Source organism: Knufia obscura (assembly GCF_036327395.1).
Source record: "Knufia obscura strain CCFEE 5817 isolate CBS 148926 chromosome Unknown scaffold_6, whole genome shotgun sequence".
NCBI lineage: Eukaryota > Fungi > Ascomycota > Eurotiomycetes > Chaetothyriales > Trichomeriaceae > Knufia > Knufia obscura.
Window position 1 is genome coordinate 1659679 of NW_027042692.1, and position 21780 is coordinate 1681458.

The following is a 21780-nucleotide window of genomic DNA, read 5'->3' on the forward strand; positions in this document are numbered from 1 at the left end:
AACATCGTGACTGGTCGGAAGGTCTGGGAGCCCAAGGCGTAAGGTACCACCAATCTGAACGGGAAGTTGTGCTCCACAGGGTGCGACTTCGCATTGTGGCGATAGTACGCTAGCATTGTGGGGATACGCTAGCAAAGTGGCGTACAGAGTCGAAGTGAGACGTCAAGCGAGAGGTAGCAGGCAGCTCCAGCAGTGGTAAAGTAAAGTACTTGGTAGAGTACTCTTCGCTTCAACACAATCAGAGACTACTCGTGATTGGCAGGCTTTTCAAGCCCTTTACAGTTCCCGCCGGTCCCGAACAGCCTCTCGTTGAAGCCGCAATTGCCCCAGTTCCTCAGGCCACTGATCCTTCTACCGTACTGTACAGATTTCTGTTCGTGCTCCACATCGCGGCTGGTTGTCCGTGTCCAGTTATACGTTAGACATCAACATGAACGGAATAAGCCCTTGCTCGAGAAGCTCAGTAGGTTGATTCCTGTACACTGGGTGATGCCTTTTCGCATTTCGCAAAGGGTCCCGCAAAATCTGAGTAATGAATTCGGTGGAATGTCTTGCAGATGTGGCGCAGAGATGAAAACGGAAGATGTCCGTAGGTCTGCTGCCGGCGTCGTTCGTAAGTCGGGATACTAGCATTCGCGCCCAGACGGCTTCACCCGACAAGTTAGAAATACAGTAATAACTCTTTTTTACGATGCGCTCGGTCGCACTTTTGGATATCGTAAAAGGAAAGGTATCGTAAAGCCAAGGTGTGCAAGTTAGCCGAAGGCTTCCTGATCAGGCTTAGCGCCCGACTTATCAGCTAGGGTAAGCTGTTTCTGAGGTTGATGCACTACTGTTTAGGTGAGGAAAAGAGGTAGAAAACCTATGATTTAGACCTTCCATTTGCGATGTGTATGATGGATTTCTCTTTTTGAATTGCGATAATCTCAGAAAGCAGGTTATGGCAGTATACTACTAGGAAATCGCCCATCCCGCCTGTGCATATCTCAAATTAGCGAATATCGCAAAAGATCCCTATGGCAAAAAAGAGTTATTACTGTAGCCCAAACCCAAGGTCCACGGCGGGTGCAAACCTCGGTAGATGTTTCGATATACCGTCAAATCCTGGAAATATGGTTTCGGAACCTCGAGAAATTCGCCTTGTACCGCAAACGATTTTTCAGGATCTTGCCGTATGCAAAAAGCACATGGGTCTAGGAGACTAACGGAGAATTCGCCTACCTTCGATTTTGCCACTTGATAGGCAGCAACGGGGCCGACTATTCGGTGGTCTTTCCAACAGCACGCCACAAAAGCGCTTGTGAATTATCGGTCGTCCGTCGTTGAGGCAACGGCAGGCTGCATTGGTATTAGTGCTGGATGTGCCAACCGTCGACATGTTGGTGTTGGAAACTGTAAGACTTGTGTCAAATACCGAACGCTGTCGTCAGCACCGTCACGATCTCCTTGCCATGCCCATCATCAATGCGCCGAATCACATTCTAACACACTGCCGGCCTCCTGCATTGTTGTTTGACGGTCAGCAATATCTAGCCGGACCTGGCAGGTGCTGCGTGCAACTGCGCAGGAAGGTTCTCGGCATTGCTCTCCAAGACTTCCGTCCAGACGAGGTCGTAGTTATATGTTATATCTAAAGAGCCCATCGCAGATAAGCATGCTCACTTGAAGATCATTCAGGGCGACAGAGCAGGTTCGCCTGATCTATACGCCACCTTGGATGTCCAGTAGAACAATCGGTGTCAAACAGAAATGGTCTTGGCATGCAGCGATCGTGATCTTACCTCGCGCTGACCAGGTTGTCGCTGCATTAGTCCTGGCGGCAGCCTGCAGCGTAAGTGTTATGCACCTGTGTGGATTAGGACAAATCATCAAGCTCGACCCGAAGGTCGTGAGCCAGTAGATCGATGCAAGTATTGCGAAGCAGGTCTGGGGACCTACCCTTGACGACAGGCCATATCAATGAAACGAGCTCTTAAGCAGTGGACAATCGGGATCTGGCAGTCTCGTCTCCCACGGGGCGCTGGAAGGTCTGTCGTACTCTCAAAGCAGGAGATGGTGTGCCCACCAGCCACGCGGGACCTTATTTTGCCATCCGTAATATATCGAGAAGCAAGGACGAAGGAGACGAACTCCAAGTTCTACAACCACCGCTTGCTGCTCGCTTGACTTGCCTCGATCTACGCGCCCGGGTTTGGAGAACAAAGCGCGACTGCACCTTTGGTCCTGCTACTTCCCCCAACCCCCATCAGCGGACGAGTCCCGTATTCGGCCGAGCACCAGCTTAGCGTCTATCGAAGACATCATGGCTCCATATTCTGTGCGAGACGTTCGCAATCTGACTAAGCTTGGACAACGTCGATACACACCTGGACCCAAGCCGATGAGCCTGGTGGCCAACACATCCCGAGATCCAAGCTGCTCGGAATTACTGGTTCCTTATTGCGAGCTGACGATCAAGGCAGCTATCGATGGTGCTTGTACTACGCGAGGCGGTGGAAGAAACGTGTAGCTTGACGGCAGGCGTCTAGTGCTCTTTTTGTATCCAGATATATCTAAATCAGTATATAATCTTTCAGCCCGGGGAAGTCTCTACTATTGATTCTCTAGCAGCTTCGTAAGTACAACAAGGACTAATCTGGCAAGCTCTTCCGCCACAAGCATAACAGCCGGCGCCCCAGCTTCAAGCTCTCACCTGTAGCTCAGCAAGCGAGACTCCTCCGTTCACCGTATCATCAGGACAGCTTTCACCTCACTCAGCAAGAGCGCCATCATGAACTTCCTCTACTCCCAACTCTTCGTCAAACCCAGCGCCCCAACCACAGACCTCAACGGCCAGACCCTAATAATAACCGGCAGCAACACAGGCCTCGGCTTCACAGCAGCCCAGCACATCGCCCGCCTCCGACCCACACGTCTCATCCTCGCCGTCCGCACACCCTCCAAGGGTGAAAAGGCCCGCCAAGACATCATCAACAGCATTTCTGACTTTGACACCAGCAGAACCAGCATCGAAGTATGGCAGCTGGACATGTCAAGCTATGACTCAATCCTAGCATTCTCCGACCGCTGCGGCCGCGAGCTCGACAGGCTAGATGGCGTTTCCCTCAATGCCGGAATCCAGACCTCGACCTTCGAGCTCATGGAGGGCTACGAGAGCACAATCACCGTCAACGTGATTAGCACATTCCTGCTTGCTATCGCTCTCCTCCCGAAACTCCGCGAATCAGCACATGGGCACAATATTACGCCGCGGCTTAGCATTGTATCCTCCGAGACACACGCCTGGGCCTCCTTCCCTGAGAAATCCGCACCACAAGGGCAGAGTATCCTCAAGGCGATGTCCGGCCCATCCAAGAAGATATCCCAATCACGCTACATGGACAGCAAGCTCATGCAAATCCTAGTCTTCCGCCACCTCCACAGCCTCCTCACCACACGCGCAAAGCAAGACGAAGGCAAAGTCATCTGGAACATCCTCAACCCCGGCTTCTGCTACTCCGAGCTCGGACGAGGGGCAAGCAAGCTGCAGGAAGTGATGAGATTCTTTCTCGCAAGGACGCAGGAGATGGGTGGGCGGCCCATTGCTGCTGGACTTGTGGCGGGGAAGGGGAGTGATGGGATGTATATGCATGATGGGGTTGTGGATGAGGGTGCGTTGAGCTCGTATGTTAAGAGTAAAGAGGGAGAGGAGATGGGGGCTAGGCTGTATGAGGAGCTCAAGGAGATCTATGAGAGGGTTAGACCTGGTTTGACGGAGGGGTTCTGAGTGTGCCGTTTGCGACCAGTCAATTCTTCGGGTTCGAAGGGTACTCAACCCGCTTTTGGGCATTGCGCAGCGCGCAGCAACAGATTGTGTGCTCAAATGTCCTAGCTCTTGTATGTTTCAGCCATTGCAGAGGACCTTGCTGTGCCATTTCCGTAGCACGTCAGATCAGCCCACTGAATAAGTCGTCAATCGCATCCTTCCGCTTTTTCTTCTTCTTGCTTTTGGTTTCCGACTCGTCCCTCCGTCTCTTCTTCGCTGGTATCTCCGAAGCATGTATGCTCCTGCTGGCCTTTACACTAGTCGATATCTCGCTCTCCTTCTCCACCGGCTGTTGCTCCTCTTGTGCTCCAGTGCTCATCGCCAACCCTCCCTCCTCTTCCCTGGGCATCGGCACGCCAACCTCATCTCCACCTCCATCTCCAGACTCATACACCCGCTCAATAACCTCGCCCTGATCCTCCCCCGTAACCCTCGTACTCCTCCCCACCAGCGACCGCGCCCTGCCCGCTTCCTCTCCCCTCGACTCCACCGCCCTTCCTCCCACCGCCCTTCCTCCCACCAATTCATACCTCCCACCCTCCACCTCCCCCTCCTCCCCCTTCGGCCCACCAACCCCCTCCCTCCCCATCACAACCTCCCCCAAACACCCAAAAAGCACAACCCCCAAATTCGCAAACTGCCCATCCCCCACCAACCCCCCAAACCCCCCATAACACGCAGGCACAACAATCTCCCTCAAATACTCCCCAACCACATCCCTCTGGCTCCGCAAAGTCGCTTCGCGTTCAAAGCGCCAGCGCACTCGATTAGGGTTCCGTATTGTTTCATGACTCAGCTTGTCGAGTTCGGTTTGGATGGCCAGGAGGCGGCGTAGGGAGCGGCGGAGGATGTTAAGGTGTTTGAAGAAGGGTTGGGAGTGGTGTTGGTTTTTGTTGCGGCGGTGGATGAGGGTTAGGAGGTGGAGGCGTTGTTGGAGGGTGGTTGTTGCTGTGGAAGTTGGTGGGGATGCTGGGCCGGAGGTGCTTGGTGCCTGTAGGCTGCTAATCTGGAAGTGTAAAGGCGTTTTCGGTCTGGGTAGGCCGCGCTGTTTCTGGTGGGTTTTTGTGCTGACTTCTCGTTTGACTGTCTGGTCTGGTGCTGTGGTTACTGTTGCTGCTGCCGCTGCCGCCGCCGGCGCGTCGCTACCTGATGCTTTCTGTTTCGGACCTTCCATCGTTGCGCGCGTTCCACCAGATCACACTCTTGGGACCGTTTGCTCTTTGTAGCGTGCCAGTCAGATTGCACTGCTGCGTACCGTCGTCATCAACCACTTGGAGTCCTAAGACAAAACGCGTTCCGCGCTCAGCGCTACAAGCGCAATAAGAGAGTCGATGTTCAAGTAGCGATTAGCGACAAGCCCGCACCGAGAAGTGCGCGCCGGTTATTCAAATCTGCACAAGCAAGATTCAACCACGCCGGTCCGCGATATTGCTGGAAGGATGACTGTGTTGAAGCACAAGGCTACCGGGTGAGAGTATGGCGCAAGTTTCGCTTTCGATTCTACCGTTCCATGCGATTTATGAGCTCGCTTTCGTGTTTGAGCGTCTTGTACACCAGTCGTTATTGAATTGATGTGGATCGTAGATAACTCGAAGAAGAAGACCCTCGTCGTCGTCACCAAGAGTTCTTCAACCAAGACTTTCCGCCCGCTTAACTTCAACGTTCTCCTCGCCCACCACAGTGTCGGGAATTGCTATTCAGCCATTACAGTTTGATATATCTTGGCTTGGCAGCACTTTGTATCCTTCCGAAGCATCTCAGTTCCTACGCGCCACTTTGACTCGCCGTACTCGCCGTGCGCTTTTCAAGTTCCGTTCCACTTCAGCACAGATCATGGATGCTGTCTCCTACCAGAACAAGACATTCACGTCGACATCGAATACTGTAAACGGAGAAGTCAATACCGCTACAGTCTTCCACTACCACCAGTCCCATAATGATGCCAGGATAGTTTGGGCCGAGTATACAGGCGGCTCTATAGCAAAAGGCTTTCTGCTTGCGACCATTCAGTCCGATTACAGTCTTGATGCAAGGTACGAGCATATCAACATTCGCGGTGAGCTGATGACTGGCAAGTGCAAGAGTACGCCAGAGCTGCTTGGTGATGGGCGGTTAAGATTGCATGAGAAGTGGCAGTGGACGAGCGGCGATGAGTCATGTGGCGAGAGCGTCGTCGAGGAGGTTGAGGTCAAGGAAGAAGGCATATGAGCGCGAGGCAGTTTTGGAGAAGGATTCATGTATTGATAGAGTCTTCTACTTTGTATGACCCTGGTCCATCTATGTGTCATCCTTGATTTCATCTCATCATGGCATCTTGGTCATGAAATCATTCTCCATCTGACAACACTCTCATTTTTTTGTATCTTTTCTCTGAAATCCTCGTCGTTGATCATGGCTGCACAGTACAACTGTATTAAGTGCAGTGTCGTCGGCGACCAATTTCTCTTCGTGATAATATGCTTGTTTGAAGTCTATCAATGTGTAGACTTGTTCCGTAATAATGTTGTGCATCTCAAACATCATTCCTGTGCACCTGCTTCATGTGGTTCAAGATCGTGTCAAATTGACCAAGGACACAATGCAAGACTCTGAGTCAAGATCTCTCCATCGGTAGTACAAGAATCAAGATGTGGCAAGATCACAATCGTAGACCACCAAATGAGTTTGACAAGAAGCTGGTGTCGTAGTTGTTGCTAGCTTCCGACATTGCGCCAGGTGTACCCCGATCATACTGAGAGTACTGTCGTCGATTTCGCTCTTTGAAGATCTGGCTTTCTCTCGGAGCAAACAATCCTGGAAGCAAAACGTTAGCAAGAGTTTTTGACTTGGAAGATCGACGACGCATGGAAGATGTGTGCTCACCAGGTTGTGAAGGTGGGAAGGTGTGATTTGGGTAGATGTCGGCGTTGGTCTCACGCTCAGCGTAACGGCCCTCAAGGTGGTCCAAGGCTTGCTTGAAGGCAAGCGCTCGGCGGGTAGGTGCGGGTTTGGTGTAGACACCACCAGCCTTTTGGTTTCGAGGCGCTGGTGTCGTATCTGGGCCATAGGATGGGGAGAATCTTGGACGTGTTGGAGACTCAGGGATGTACAGACCAACGTGTTCCGCGTTGTCGCACGAGCGCTTCAGCTTCGCAGCATTGTCGGGGGCCGGAAAGTCTTCCTCGAGACCAGCATCTTCGCCGTTACCAACTCGGTAGAGCTATCACGAGTTAATATGGCACCGACGATGAGGTTGAGTGTTACATACCTTTGGTCGGAAGCTTGGATTCTCCATCATGACAGATGAATTTCGAAACTTCTGCACGAGACAGTCCTTGCCTTGAATGGCTGGCACAATGTTAGTGGCAGTCATGAGCAGTAGCGACGATGATGACTTACTTGCATAAGAGATTTCCGCGATCTTGTCTGACTGGAATAGGTTCCATTTCTGACCGGCTCTAGCCTTAGCGAAGGGGACGATCGCCATTGGATCGACAAAATTGATGAAGGCATATCCGACGTTGCAGTTGTTTGCAAAGTCGATGCGTAGGTACATGAAATCGAACTGGCCAAAGGAAGTCTCATCGAGCAACTTCTTCAAGCCGGATTGATCGACACGGTTTGGAATGTTGCGCAACATAATCTGCTTGTTGTTAGTGAACGAAGCGACGACGATGATCCATGACTTACCGTGGTTCTCACGTCCTGACCGAGCATGATCTTCATTATGTCGACGACGTTGCCATTGGCATTGATGTGGGTGATACGTGGGGTTGGTGGGTTAAGGAAGGCGAAAACATTTCTGGTTTGCTCATCGGAGCTGGCGCCCACTGCCATCTTTTGCGAAGTTCTCAAGTCTGGAGTGAATGGCATAATGCTGATTCGATAACCCTGTGACGGTTAGCAAAGAAGGCGAGCAGGTGGAGGAAGTCATACCGAGATCATGGCCATAGAGAGGCTGGTGACATTGGTTCTGGTATCAGTCCATTCGACGCGGAAGGACATGACGGCGCCGACGAGAGCTTTGACGGTATGAAAGGCTTTGACTTGGCCGCAAGCTTGGCATGCTCGAAGCAAGTCATCTCCAGTGATCGGGGCGACTCGGTTGCCGACGTCGATGGCACTGACGGTGTATTCAGCGGCGTGGTTGGAGATACCAATGGTCGATTCACCGTTTGCCTGAGCAACGTCTCGGGGAAGGAGCTTGTAGCATGCAATGTTTTGGTGTCGGAAGATGAAGTCGATTGTCATGACGAGAGCTTGCTTAGCATCGTCAAAGTTGGCAAATTCGACCGAGAAGATGCCCTTATCAAGCTGTCGAGCGTTGATGTTGACAATGGACCCAAAGTTCTGGAGAGCGTTAGCGTTCAGTAGGGATGGAGCTGTGCTTGTGACTGACCTTGTAGGAGACTGCGATCATTTCGTACATCCAGCCAACAGAAGGACCAGAGACGCCGGCAACAAGGAAGGCTCGTGTTGCTTGGTCGTTGACAGTGAATCGTCCGATCTGGAAGACAGGAGCAGTGTAGGTGGAGATTGATTGTCTGACGGCACCAGAGCCAATGATTCCTGGATTTGGCTTTGCTGTGGGGATGTTCAGACTTGGTGTAAACTCGTCCGCCATTGGTGACAGACCATCAGTGAGAGTAGGAACGGTGATAGGTGCGACGTGAAGGTTTCTTCGACCGCCAAAGCTGGTGCTGGCATAGCCTGCGTTCTGGTTGCTATAAGGTGGTTAGTCTTGGTCATGTAAAATGGTTGATTGACATACCTGGCGAGATCGAATTTGGGAACACTCAATCCAATATCGGCGTCAGACTCGCGTTCTGCTGGAGAGTGCATGGTAGGAACAGTTGAAGGAGTGTTGTGAATGGTTCTGCTGCCACCAGATGGTGGACTGGAGGAAAGGTTCATGGCTGGTGCCATGGTAGATACTGTAGGAGTCAAGGTGTCAGTGTTGCAAAAGATGAGAATTTGTAGCTGATGAAGAAAGGTCACAAGTTGTTGACTTGTTGCTCGCTGGCTTGATTCCTCAACAAGATCTCGATTCGAGACTCTTGTAAGAGTGTTCAGAAGGCAGCGGGTGAGTTTGTACTTACTTTGCTCGGAAAAGGCTGGTTCAAGAAGAGTTCGTATGCAGTATGAAAGTGTTGATATAAAGGGACTGGAGGAAGAGGAAATTCAAGAATGTGTAAGAGGAAGAAAAGAAAAGATTGAGCAAGAGGAGAGGAAGGTGGGGCCTTTAAGTACACAGTTGATCGCACCTGCCTCCCACTTCTTCTGCACCTGCACACCACGTCAGGGAGGGCACTGCTACCACTTCCTGCCCTCCGAAACAGGCAAGGCTCAACCTTAATCCCGTCACTCGGTGCTGGATCATCTATCTTCCTGCTGCTAGGCCAAGAATGGCGGACTTGGTAGGCGAGCGGAAGGTGCTGGATTGTCTTCCTGCGTCTGTATTGGTCCGGATGACCTGGCAACCAGCCTCCCTGTCTCGGAAGATGTCGTAGTATTTGAAATTTCTTGTATGCTAGACCCCTTCTGACTAGCGACCACGAGGCGGCGACGAGGGAGGCAGACTCGGAACAATATCGTGAAGGTGTGAGGAGGCAGGAGAGGTCTTGAGGTGTAGTTGGGAACGACATAAGTCAAAGGTGAAGCTGGACAGGGCTGGGAGGTCGAGTCCGGGCACGACTGTACTTCCTCATATCTTCCCTTTCATGTACTTATGTTCCGGATGGCGGGCGGCACCTAGGTCATGATGCTTCAGTCACAGTCTTTCAGCTCCCGGAGCCAGCATACGTGCTTCTTATCCAGATCTAATGGTATCTGTTTGTGTATCTTGTCTTGAAGTTCGATTCCGTGCTCACTGCATGGGAGAGAAGTTTGAGGTCTGACATCAGGCCGCTAGGCATCAGTGAGAGCAGCTGTGTATACCAAGCTGGATATGGTTCGAAGCACTCGTCGAGAAGGCGAGATGGTGCTTACTGCAGGCGTAGAGTCTTCCGGTACCATGCGTTCCCAGTGTAATTGCCTTTGTGGATAGCTAGTTGTGTATCAAGAGACAGTTCCTTGTTTTCAATCGTCTCTCTTCGTCTTCCGCCGTAGATGCAGTACAATGCCAGTCTTAGCTGTGAGACGCCCCGTTCCAATGCATGCATATTAGGACATTAAGCATTCAGTAGACCTCTTTGCGTAGTCGGAAGCGCAGGCTATCCTTGGACTGCACCTCGCTGCCGCAGCGACGACTTGTGCCACTAGTACTTAGAATTGCATCACTTCCTCGTCTGCTTCCCTCCAAAGTTGAGTCTGTCTCCGCTCGCATCACCATCAACAAAGACGTGCGTGAGTTCCATGTTTGTTCCCTTACGACAAGGAAGTGACTGATGTAGTACTTAGAAGAAATTATGTCCAACTTCAACTTCGACCCCCTGGCAGCGAGCTTTGTGCCTGCGCCAAAGAAGCACCTTTTCTTTCAGTACCAAGCAGATGCCGCCGACTTCTATCCTGGACAGCAGCATCAACCTCGCAGGCGGTAAGCCAGCAAGTTCCGAAAGATGGTCCGATTCTAACAAGACGCGCAGATGGGCAGGCATCGAAGACCTCCCAACCAATATCTCGGCAAGAATCCTCCAGCACATCGCGGGCGAAGCATCCGATCCGATGGACCCTTCCTTCTTCTCCGCCAGAGCAGGCGTCGATCGGGCCGTCAAGGCACTCTCAGCCGTGATGGCGATCCCTGCGTTGCGAGAGGCGGCCAGCGAGATTGGCATCGAGGATCCGATAGGCTGGATCAAGTACGACCTCGACCTCAATATTTTCTGCTACAAGGAGTACAAGAGGTGGAGCTTTTACTGGTGGTACAACCCAAGCAAAGAGACTTCGGGGTGATAGGGTCAGGCCTGCAGCGACGATGAGAGGAGGGGACAACCCTATTGTACTGGCAGCGTATATGCATTAAGACCAGAGCAAGGCAGGATGGCAGCTTAGACGCATTAAGACCATCAGCAGACCAATCTCGAGCACTTAACTCTTGCTTCTTGCTTTCTGTGACAGCTTTCCTTTGCTGGACGCGAGAGGTGCTAGATGATCATTGCTGTGTCACACCCCACCATGCCAGGCCAAGGACACCACCGGCGGCGATGCTAATAGCAGCAGGAACATTGAACCATTTGTTGCCGGAATAGGTGACGGCAGCGACCACGACCCACCAAGGTTCGTCAGCAAGACTTCGTCCGCTTACTCGCCCGCCCTGCGCAGCATCGATATTGCTGGTGGACTCGTTGGTCAGGTAGCCCACCTCCCACAGACGGTATACCGCAGTGAAGACAAGGCCCACAGCAGTTGCATTGATACCCCGGAGAAGAGCAAGAAACAGTGGTCGAGTCCGCAACTTCCGCCAGAGACCTTGCGAGGCGATGGCGAAGACGAGACCCGGCAGGAAGATGCCAACATACCCCAGGACAGCACCGAGAAAAGAGTTGGCAGCGCCACTACTCGCAACAGCCAGAGCGCCCAGATACACCGAGAAATTGAAATTTGGCCCCGGAAATGCTTGGATGATAGCTAATCCGATCAGAAAGTCCCGTGGCGAGACCCAGCCAGGACTAACCACGTACTCGCGAAGCAGGGGTATGACAACTGGCCCACCACCAAAGATGATTGTGCCGGCAAGGTACATGTTTGCAAACAAGGAAAGGGGGCGGTAGTCCTGTGCAAGCTCGGCGCGTGTGGTGAGGACGACGACAAATGAGACCACAAAGACAGCCAGCACAAGTAGACCAAGGCGAACAGAGACTCCGTATTGCAGACCGGACGACGCTGAGCTCTGCTGGTGAGTAGCAGGAGCAATTCCGGAATCTGCATTGGACTCGGCGGAGGCATCGATTGACCTCGCGGACACCTCCCGGGGTTGAGCTTGCCGCCGCTGAACCATGCCTGAGTCATGCTTAGGGCCAGCTGCTGGTTCAGGTGTTCTCAGCTCGATTGACCTTGAGCCGTCCGGCGCCGGATCGCTAGGATGTTCTGTAGCTTCATCTTCAGCAGCTGCAGCTTGATCCGCAGCCCTCCTCCGTCTGGCTTCCCAGGCTTGCTTCAACTTCCTCACTTCGCGGGCAAGCCGGAGATCCCACAGCGCGCAGGTCAGACCTCCGGAGATGACAAGGACAGGATAGTACCACAGAGTACTATAGCACAGTCCGGCAGTCGCGCCGAAGATGACCAAAATTCTGGATAGCCGATCCTTGATACACTTTTCGGCGAGCTGAACGGCTGCAACGGCGATAATGCCCACGGTTGAAGCATTCAAACCAGACAAGAAAGCATAGGCTGGCTCGGGCAAGGTGTCGGAAATTTGCTGTACGCCTAAGGAGAGGGCGAACATGCCTACCGCGCCGGGTAGGGACCATATGAGAAATGCCAGTATAGCTGGAATCCAGCCTGCGTGTACCAAGACTGTTGCAAACAGGAACTTGGTGCTTCCTGGGCCGGGAAGTGCTTGACAGAGGGCGAAGAGCTCTTGATACTAGCGAGCATCAGTACATCATCCCGTGATGCGTAGTCCAGACGGGAGGTGTTCCCAACGGGAGCAGAGAGGGCCTGTACATACAGTCTGCTCATCGATCCAGGGTGTCCTTCCATCTTTTTCTTCAACGAACTTCTTGTGGAATATCTGGAAGTGTACTGGTGGTCCTCCAAAGGCTGTGAAACCTAGATACCACGTTGCTTTGACGACTTCGCTGATGCGATCGAGGAGTTTCTGCGAGTATGCACTCCGAGGCGATCGCTCGCTGAGGAAGTTGACAAATTCCGTCAGAGGCATGTTAAATTGGCGGAGTCGGTATCGAAGTGGTAGAGAGACGTGTCAAGGACGTGTGATTGATTGAAAGTTCGAAGGCATGTCGACAGAGCTGTAAGGAAGGTTTCGAGCCCGCTGCAGCCAAGATGAGGTTGAGATGATCGTGAAGTCAGGGCCAATGGGATGAGCACGTTGACAGCAGCCAAGAGCAGCGGAGATGCTGATGAACAGCAAATGACCGGATTTCCATGTTGCTGTCGATGTTGTCGTCGAGGGTCGTCGGGAGATCGGACTTCCTTCGCAGATGATACTATTTGTAAGGTTCCGGCTGAAGTTGTGAATGAAGGACGATTGGTGAACGGTGAGGAATGTTCGCTGATGAGGGAAGGAGCGGACGCGGGCGCTCAACCGGGACTCCATATGCCCGCATGCGCCAATTACAGCCACTACCAAACCCTACCCAAACGACAAAGCTCTTAACTGCATGATTTTACATTGTGGTTGCCGAGCAGCTGCTTCGGAATGCAATTGCTCGATACCTGGTAGAGAGTACCAGCAGGATTCGTCTACAATGTCGAGTGATATTGTGACTATTCGGTTTTGAAATGGCTACGGTGCACAACCAGCAGGGGCCATGCAGATTACCACAGTCAGCATTCCGCCAGCGTTGACGACGACCATGTACCGCAAATCAGTAACTGTGTGCATTGATGAGAAGCAGGAACCCAATCATGCATGAGAAGTCCATCGTGGAAACTGCATTCGAGTCAAGGCCAGCTAGTGCTGGGGAGCAATATAAATCTGCACGACAAACGCAGACGACAACAAACTCTCCCAGATCGCGAGAGCAGCCCGCCACGGGCCAGTAGAACACGAGAATTACGAGATGTCCGATAAAACCACCGCGACGACAGGAGCTTGAATTTGCATAGCCCAAAACAGCTTGTACACTCCGACGGAGGCCTTCAAGAAGGAAGACAGCGAGCATGCGCCGGAAAAGAATTACCTGAAAAGAATTACCAATTCTACGTTTCGGCGGGCCTCGAGCATTTGGAAGAGCACAGCGCTACGGTCAAGGCCTGTCCAGCGCCTGTAACAAGTAAATGCTAAAGACGGTCTCCCATGAGCGAAACAGCAGAACCGACAAACCATTTCGCGTGAGACGACAGCTTCTAATTACAGAAAGAGCTGAGACTAGCCATGCGATCGAACCAGCAACACTCGAGGAAAAGCATTCAGAACAAGTGTACAAGGGAAGAGCTTTCTCTGCTGCTAAGCTGCCAGGCAGCCGAAAGGACGGCACGGCACAAGGAGCATCTTCAAAGGTAAGCATACCTCAGATCCATGCTTAGTGTTCTCCCCTACAAACAACACAGACGCGACTGGACGCCGTCTGCTCACGATACACTTTTAACGATCAGATCCTACCAAGATCACACGTATGAGTGCCTGCAAGCCCAAGCTGAGACCGAGGTTCCGACGACTCAGCTTACTCCAGCCGGGCTACATCTCGCACAAAACGCGAAATAGCTACGATTCTCCTAGCTGTCCAATACTACCCAGCGTGACCGCTACAACTGCCATTCTCATCCTCGTATAACAGCAAGCCTGATTTGAGTCAGAAAGCTCTCAACGGCTTGCCCATCTTTCAAGCCAAGGTACCTCGCGTAAATTGCGATACATAGTCAAGATCTGCCTCAGCTGCCAGTGTCGAAAGACTGTCCTGGCCGGACGTACAAGTGCCTCGATAATGCTCGCATGACCCGCGAGCCCGAAAGGAGGTTTTGAGTACTCCCATTGGCCTGCACGTCTCCCAAGCCGAATCAGATCTCTCGAAACATGATAGATAATCAAACTCTTCCTTAATTTCCCCAAAGCTGTTAAATCACATGATAAGTACTCATTGTACTCTTGCCGGGTGAAAAACTCAAGTTGTGATGTAGCGGATGTTCTGCGTCTAAGAGCTCACCGTTCTTGCCGTCTACTCAACACGAGCTACTACAATCCCTACGTATTTAATTTGATCAAGTAGATCCTACATAGATATCGACTCGTTTGCCGGCTATGTTGCTGCAGTCGTAGCCAAGTACACTATGAACCGCTTGCATGGATGACATCTATCATAGGATTGCTGCCTGTCGAAAGTAGAGATTCCATGCACGAATAAATTGGTACGAAACCATCAACGCCAGCCCCATATACGCTCGTAGCTATCTGTGCCCTCTACACAGACAACATTTCCTCACCATGACACCGCTGCCTGTTGCCCTCCTACCACCTTGAACAATTACACACTCTCAAGTGTGTATAGCACAAGTACACTTCTGACGAGAAGCTGTCTATTCGTGAAAGCATGGTCAACTTCGGAGTTCCAGTGGGTACCTCCGCCGGTCCCGGGAATCTCATAGCTATGCAGATCGGCCTGGCACGGCGATGTCCGGGCATAGTATACAAGGGTGGGCTGTCTCGCTCCAAGCCTACGAGTCAATACTTGCAGGTAACCTCGTGGCTACTTCTTGATGCCGTTGAAGCACGGATAAATCGCTCGAGCAACTGTCCTCCTCAACATAGACACCTAGCTCTGAAAGGGTGATATAGGATCGACTTGATCGAATAAGGTCGAGAAAAGGATGATCGTACAACTTCACGAGCAACAACACCAAGGTGCTGAACAAAGACCGAGGTATGAAACGCCCAAGCACAGTGTACGTTCGCCATGAAGTACGAAGCAAAGGCCCGCTCGATTATGATTCGATACTGCAAATCGACAATAAGTCGGTCTATTCATTCGAGCGTCTAGCTTGGCTCCAGTACTACATGCAACCATACTCTACGTGTGCGTCGTGCCCTCCTGACACGTACTACCTACCAACCCCTTAACCACTAACTATCCCACATAACCTCCCCCAACCCCAACAGCACCTCCCCCATTCTCTTCCTCGCCTTAATACTCTCCTCCCGATCCGTCCCTCGCACACTACTGCTAAAACAAAGCTCAACCAACGTCCTCAACTCATCATACGAATACCCAACTCCCCCTTCACCCATCCCCTTCCGTTCCCTCACATACGCCATGATACTATCCGGCCCCTGCAAAAACAACTCATAATACCGACTCGAACTACTAAGCAGCGCATCATCCCCATCAACCTCAGCATCCCGCTGTGCCGCTGTCTGCTCGATACCAAGGCCAACACCCGCCGTATCACCCTCCCCCTCCCTCCCCTCATCCCTCTTCCCACTCACACCAAGACCACGCAGCACCTGCTGCACAACCATCCCATCCACACGCATCCGTTCCGCACCATGCCGGTTCATCACGCCGACGAAGTCTGCGCCGACGACGAGGTACCGGTCGACTAGGCGTCCTAGGCCCGCTAGTATGAATCTCCGCTCTTTCCGGCCGAGGTAGGAAGTGATATTCGCCTCGAAGTGGATCAAGTCATTGTTTAGATCGAGGATTAGCGGGCTGGCGGAGGTGGGTGGGGCGGCGAGGACGAAGGGGTAGAGGCCGCTGTCGAGGGGTGGGGGTGTTGATTCGCGGGTGGTGGGCTGGGGGGTCGCGCTTTGTGGTGTGTTGGAGGTTGGGGAGGTGAGAGTGGGATTTGCTGCTGGGGTGTCATTGCCACTATTAGGCGGTCGAAGTGCGCGGCCGAGCTGATGGATGATTCCGCATCTTATGTCGAGATGGAGGGTTAGCAGTGCTTTTGTTGCGAGGCCACGGAAAGACGTTAGCGTCTCGTCGAAGGGGACGGCTGTTTCGGATGTGAGGGGGAGGTACACCTGCGTTGATTGTGGGGATAGTGAACTTGTTTGGCCGCCGGTCTTTAGGTTCGTGATGAGTGTCCATCTTCTCGCTGTATGCTGGCCTGTCAAGGACGTGTTTCGCGAATGTGTTTTGCCTGTCGTTGTCTCGACGTGCCTTAGCTGTTGCAGAGATGCTGACAGCCATTGCATACTGTTGTAGACTAGTGCCAGCTGATGCACGGACTTTGGATCCGAGATGATATCGTAGGCTTGTATCGGTGTTGCCTTGGATGCTGCTATCAATAGTTGAACCTCCTTCCTCATGAGGTCTGACCGTGCAGCTCGATCCATATTCTTGTTGTTCCAGAGCGATAGGGTGGTCTCTCTAATATCACCCTCATCTGCGTATCCTGCAGCAGCCTTCATGACCGTGGTATGTATTCCGCCTGCTTGATTGGCTTGCGACACACGACTGACGATATTCTTGTAGAAACCGTAGCACCTGTCGTAGTACTTGAAGAGCTGGGTAATGACCAATTGTGTAAACATCTGATCTTGTGGTATTGCACTCAGCATGGCAGAGAAGGCCTGTACTAACGACATGAAACCGACTGTGCCTTTGAAGATGGGATGTGGTGAATGTTTTGACCATCTCGAGTCCTCCATGAATGCTTCAAAGTCAACCATATTCTCTGTGCAGAGGTCCGTTACTGCCTCCTCAAGTTGTGGGTGGAAGACATTGATCAGGAAGTCGTCCAGGAAAGAGGTCAAAGTACTCATCGGAATGTTCGACGTTTGTGGTACGATGTCCTTGAGATGCTGCAGGAAGGTCAAAGATGGCGGCAATAGTATCGTCATGTTGAATACGCTCGGCTCGATGAGCAGCTTATGTCCAGCAGCTGTGCCATCGCTTGTACCTCTATCGCCAAGCAGGGAAGTAGTGCCGTCCTTGTTCTTCGACTTTGTGACCAAGCCGGGCACGGAAGACTTCAGGATCTCGTCGAGCTCTTCCTCTTCCGTTTTGATGTCCGAGGACTTCTCATCCATTTCAGACAGCTTGAACATCCTCTTGTTTTTGTCTCGAGGCTGCCGTGCAAAGACATCACCTGCAGCAATCGACTGCTTGTTGGCGCCACCAAGATCACCATCCGTAGCAAGATAGTCATGCAATAACTGTCGAATCTCCATCTGATACAGTTTCCACAGCTCTTTGAAGCTTGCGCCATATTGTTCGGGCTTTGCAAGATTCTCCCTCTCAACAATGCCTAGCACGACTTCATGCAGTACTCTGTGACCTTCAGCGATGGCCTCAAACTTGGCATAGAGAGTCCATAGGAAATCAGACAGCACTTTCGAGTCTGTCTCGCCTGCCTGCAGGATAATGGACTTCCTTGACTTTTTGCTTCCACTCGTCCTCAGATGACTTGGGTGTTTCGCATCAATCTCCTGATTCGTCCTCTCCACGACTTTGTACAACTCAACTGGTAGTCTTTGTTCAATCCTGCTGACCAGCTCCTCGAGGTAGCCTCGCTGGTTCAATGCCTCAACAATCATCTGAATGTAGTAGAACGTGTCTGATTCAGGATTCTTGCTTGCATCCTCCGTCATGGCTTTCTTCGTATCAAGGGCCGCAAGGAAATGGTAAACAGGCCTATCCCAAGCATTGCCACCAAAGCTGTCTCTAGGATTTGCTTCTGCACTGCCGACCTTTCTGCCTCTCCACCGCTCCGAGCAATATGGGCTCTTTAAGTATAGATGATCGTGGAGCTCCTCAACTAGCATATCAATGAGACTGCTTTCTTGACTCGCAAAGTAACTCCTCAGATCGCTCATTGCACCAATATCATCGAGCCCACTCTTCCGCGAACTGATTAGTGCTTCACCAAGGATGTCGACAGCACCAATCCATCTCTTCTCATTGATCTTCTCCTCCAACTTGCTCGGTAATTCTCTTAGCGCTTCCATCTGATTGATGGTAAGTAGTAACTCGTCCAGCTGACCACTCTGTTCAGCCAAATCGCGCAACTCAGGCCTCGTAGTCAACATGCCACCCTTCACACTGCTCAGACCATTCTTGAGATAGCGCACTCGACTCTGGGATTCCTTTATGCTGGACTGAATCTTGTGGTATGTTCCGACAGCACTGTTAAAGTCCGCATAATGTTCGTTCACCACGCTCTTCAGACTCTTCTGCAGGTCGACATGTGTATCTGCAAAGTCGTGCTCGCGATCGCCCAAACCCAGACTGCTAGGATCGGCCAGTTGTAGCGCGACCTTGACAGGTATACACTCATCACCCTCCATCATGTTCCAGCTGTTCTGTATATGCCTGAGTATCTCATCCATGCTCTTGGTAGGTCTTCCAGAACTGTACGATCTGTTCCCTCCATAGGCTGTATCGTTAGCTGGTTGTCTCGCCGAGCTCTGCTGTTTCGGCATAGGAGGCCTGTCTGGTCTTGCTTGTGGAGGAGGCATCATATCTCTATCCGCAGCGTCTGACCGTGCCCTTCTTTCACGACTGCGACTGTCGCCTTGACTTTGTACTCTGTCTCCTGTGTTTCCGTAGCCTCCATCTTGTCCTGCTCCTGAAGTTCTGGGTCTCGGAGACAGGGCGCCTCGTCTGTCGAATTCTGGATCTGGTTGCGGAGGACCCAGCCCGCCATATCCTCCTCCTCCCGCCCTCGATGGTGCTGGATCTGCTTGCGCATATGGATTGGCAGGTACCGGCGATCTCGGCCTCTGAGGCGCACCTTCATAGGGGTTGTTCAGGTTCTGCGGCGCAGGTGATCGGTCTCGCTCCTGGGGTCGTTCTCGACGCGGAGGAGGTGCACGACCGTAAGGGTTCGCGGCTGACGATGGCAACCCATTTCCAGGTGGCCTACTGCGGTCGTTGCGAGGCCCAGAACCATAGCTGTTTACACTGGCGCTTGAGGCTGTGGCATTGTTCTGGTTGGAATATGGTTCGCTTGCATAAGGATTATTCCCGCCGTATGGATTCGAGCCATACGGGTTCGAGGGCGCATTTGATGAGCCGTATCCGTTGACGGCGTATGGGTTGTTACCGCTCATCCCGCCAGTTGTAATGGTTTATGTAGCCGCTGAAGTGGTTGCCCTGCATTTCCGCGAGATGGTAGACTGAGAAGGTGCGACCATAGGGCTCGGGATTGAACGTCGCATCGTTTGTCGAGGATTCAAATTCTGGCGCTCTCTAGTCACTGCTGTTACCTGTGATAGGTCATACGAAAGCTACGAGAAAAGCAATATCTGGGGGTACTCCAGCGCTGGAACCAAGTCTACTCCGTACAGCACGTGGATTCTGAGATGCCATCATAATTCGCGTCGACGCGTGCTTACATGGTGCGAAACTGCGTACACCCTTTCAGAGCTTGCATGCTGGGAGTCGACCAGGTCTAAAAGTGATCGATCGAATCGAAGGCCGTGTTGCTCATGATATTTATTCTTACAGCATTGATTCAGCTGTCTGTACTTCCTAAGATGGGCGATTTCTGGCCCAGCTTACGTATTCTCCTCGTAGCGTTCCATAAACACTGCTTTTCTTGCAACAGGGTATTGTGCTTTTGACCTTTGTCCGACAATGTGCCAACGCCATCAAAACTGTACCTCAACCAATTGACAGTAAACCACGCTCAAAATACAAATGACTCAAAAATGTTGGCTTCAGCTCGAGCATCGGCCGTAGACCTTGCAATAGCAAGTGTTCACATCAGGACAGTGCACCGCCTCTTGCCCAAATATTACGTGCCATAGATATTCCATGACTCGGCCACTCATCGCATCATCTTTCTCCGTGTCTATCACCCACTGCCGAATTTGAACATAATCTTGAAGAGGTCTCTTGTAGATCTGCTCTCGTGATACGGCAAATTGAGCACAGCAGGCGGTCCATAACCGGGGTGTCATGAACTCTGACCGTTCCTTGTCCGCAGCTGTAGAGTAACCTTCTTGTGCCGCAGGTGATAGTGGGACTTGCGACAAGGCTGGTGTCGAGGTGTTGCCCATGACTTCGTTCCAGATGTTGCCGGCAAAATGAGGGTTGGGCCTTTTAGGCTGTTTGCAGCCAGGATTGTTGTTACATCTCAGGTTGACATATCCTTTTTCTTTGACATAGTCCAGCTGAACATGTCTCATGGCGTAAACATTGTCGTGCAACGGTGTGTCCACGTGCCAGGCTTGAAAGAAGCCGTTTCGGTGAGAATGTAGAAAAGCAACGACTTCTGGTATTGAGCCGTCGTAATTATCGATAATGTATGTAAGGTAAGCCATGGCCTCGTGACCCTTATTCACGGGTGTGGTCAAGGTATTGGGTCGGGTCTCGTTTGAGGGGTTGACTGTGTATATGGCGTGTTGCCAGCTATGACAGGTCAGTAAGATGATCAGGGCTAGGAACAGCCGTCTTGCTTACTCTGAAAGCTCGTTGGTCACCCACGAGACGTCGTCGTCCTCCATGGCGGGCACAACAATGATTTTGTCGCCTTTCCTTCCGCCCAGCGGAAGTGGTTGCTCATCTGCATCGCTCTGCCACCATGGTATTGAGGCTTGTATGTAAGCTACTGGATCGTATGTTTCGCATTTATCTTCCAAGACCAGTAATATTATGATCAAGCCCACGAATAAAGCGGTTCCTGCAAGCACTTTGAATCTGATACCGCATTTCATCTTTCAGCCTCGAAAGCTGGTAGCTGTTGAAGACCCGGTGCGTCGTAAAGTTGTTGAAGTAGTATACATCCGTGTCGTCCAAGTTCGTTCTAAATGCTTCTGAAGGAGTGTGTTGAATTGAAATGGTGGGCTAAAAGGATAATTAGGAGGCCATTCGAGAGATTGAGCCAGACGCGAGAAGCGAAAGCGCGATGACGAAAGTCGAGACCTGTTCGCAGAACCGCGCCTTGTATGCAAAGCTGATATGCAACACAAGGAAGCGAACAAGGGCGACGTAAGGTGTTGTCAGAACTGGTCGTAAGACTGAGTATGCCCAGGTGAGGATGAGGATCTCCGCAGAAGAGCTGCAGTGCCAGTGCAGTGGGCAGCTGGAGCGGCGCAGGCAGTCTGGTAAACTTAGAATTGCATGGGGCAGCAAGTGCTGGGGGCACTCGTTTAAGTGGAGGAAAACTGAGCACATAGCGGCTGTGCTTACCTGAAAGCGGCATAGGCCCAACTCAGAACGGCGCAGGTTAAGCAGCGGCTTCCAGATTCCTGCAGGGTCCTTGCTTGCTAGGCGAATTGCCGTTGCTGCTAGGAAGCTTGTTTCTGCGAGGAGAATTGCCCAAGGTTGATCGCATGTGCAGTAGTGGGATAAGGAGAATCTTTTCTCAACTTGTCGAGGCAGTGCTAGCCCACTGTGGCTAGCCAGGGCATACTGTAACACGAGTTTCGTCTCCAAAATTTTGCTTGTAACCGTCTGACTTGCTTCTTGTTACTCCGTACGCATCGATAC

At 51.9% G+C, this 21780-nt stretch overlaps 8 protein-coding genes across 8 annotated transcripts; 3 read left to right on the forward strand and 5 right to left on the reverse strand.

Annotated features, from left to right (window-relative positions):
• Window positions 1-2770: 2770 nt before the first annotated feature.
• PMZ80_006104 (uncharacterized protein) lies at window positions 2771-3766 on the forward strand (the record flags this gene model as incomplete). The annotated part of the gene is made up of 1 exon (XM_064874517.1): window positions 2771-3766. The coding sequence occupies one exon, from the start codon at window positions 2771-2773 to the stop codon at window positions 3764-3766; it is 996 nt and encodes a 331-aa protein (XP_064730239.1).
• Window positions 3767-3926: 160 nt separating this feature from the next.
• On the reverse strand, window positions 3927-4979 carry RMP1 (RNase MRP subunit; the record flags this gene model as incomplete). Its single annotated transcript, XM_064874518.1, has 1 exon — window positions 3927-4979. One exon carries the CDS (start codon window positions 4977-4979, stop codon window positions 3927-3929), a length of 1053 nt encoding a protein of 350 aa, XP_064730240.1.
• A 659-nt stretch (window positions 4980-5638) lies between these two features.
• On the forward strand, window positions 5639-6013 carry PMZ80_006106 (uncharacterized protein; the record flags this gene model as incomplete). The annotated part of the gene is made up of 1 exon (XM_064874519.1): window positions 5639-6013. One exon carries the CDS (start codon window positions 5639-5641, stop codon window positions 6011-6013), a length of 375 nt encoding a protein of 124 aa, XP_064730241.1.
• A 430-nt stretch (window positions 6014-6443) lies between these two features.
• Window positions 6444-8710, reverse strand: PMZ80_006107 (uncharacterized protein; the record flags this gene model as incomplete). Its single annotated transcript, XM_064874520.1, has 7 exons — window positions 6444-7004; window positions 7053-7132; window positions 7184-7427; window positions 7475-7675; window positions 7721-8134; window positions 8184-8508; window positions 8556-8710. 7 exons carry the CDS (start codon window positions 8708-8710, stop codon window positions 6444-6446), a joined length of 1980 nt encoding a protein of 659 aa, XP_064730242.1.
• Window positions 8711-10273: 1563 nt separating this feature from the next.
• Window positions 10274-10675, forward strand: PMZ80_006108 (uncharacterized protein; the record flags this gene model as incomplete). Its single annotated transcript, XM_064874521.1, has 1 exon — window positions 10274-10675. The coding sequence occupies one exon, from the start codon at window positions 10274-10276 to the stop codon at window positions 10673-10675; it is 402 nt and encodes a 133-aa protein (XP_064730243.1).
• Window positions 10676-10874: 199 nt separating this feature from the next.
• On the reverse strand, window positions 10875-12605 carry PMZ80_006109 (uncharacterized protein; the record flags this gene model as incomplete). The annotated part of the gene is made up of 2 exons (XM_064874522.1): window positions 10875-12308; window positions 12393-12605. 2 exons carry the CDS (start codon window positions 12603-12605, stop codon window positions 10875-10877), a joined length of 1647 nt encoding a protein of 548 aa, XP_064730244.1.
• Window positions 12606-15464: 2859 nt separating this feature from the next.
• SEC8 (exocyst subunit) lies at window positions 15465-19397 on the reverse strand (the record flags this gene model as incomplete). The annotated part of the gene is made up of 1 exon (XM_064874523.1): window positions 15465-19397. One exon carries the CDS (start codon window positions 19395-19397, stop codon window positions 15465-15467), a length of 3933 nt encoding a protein of 1310 aa, XP_064730245.1.
• A 609-nt stretch (window positions 19398-20006) lies between these two features.
• On the reverse strand, window positions 20007-21005 carry PMZ80_006111 (uncharacterized protein; the record flags this gene model as incomplete). Its single annotated transcript, XM_064874524.1, has 2 exons — window positions 20007-20700; window positions 20752-21005. 2 exons carry the CDS (start codon window positions 21003-21005, stop codon window positions 20007-20009), a joined length of 948 nt encoding a protein of 315 aa, XP_064730246.1.
• Between the last annotated feature and the right edge of the window lie 775 nt (window positions 21006-21780).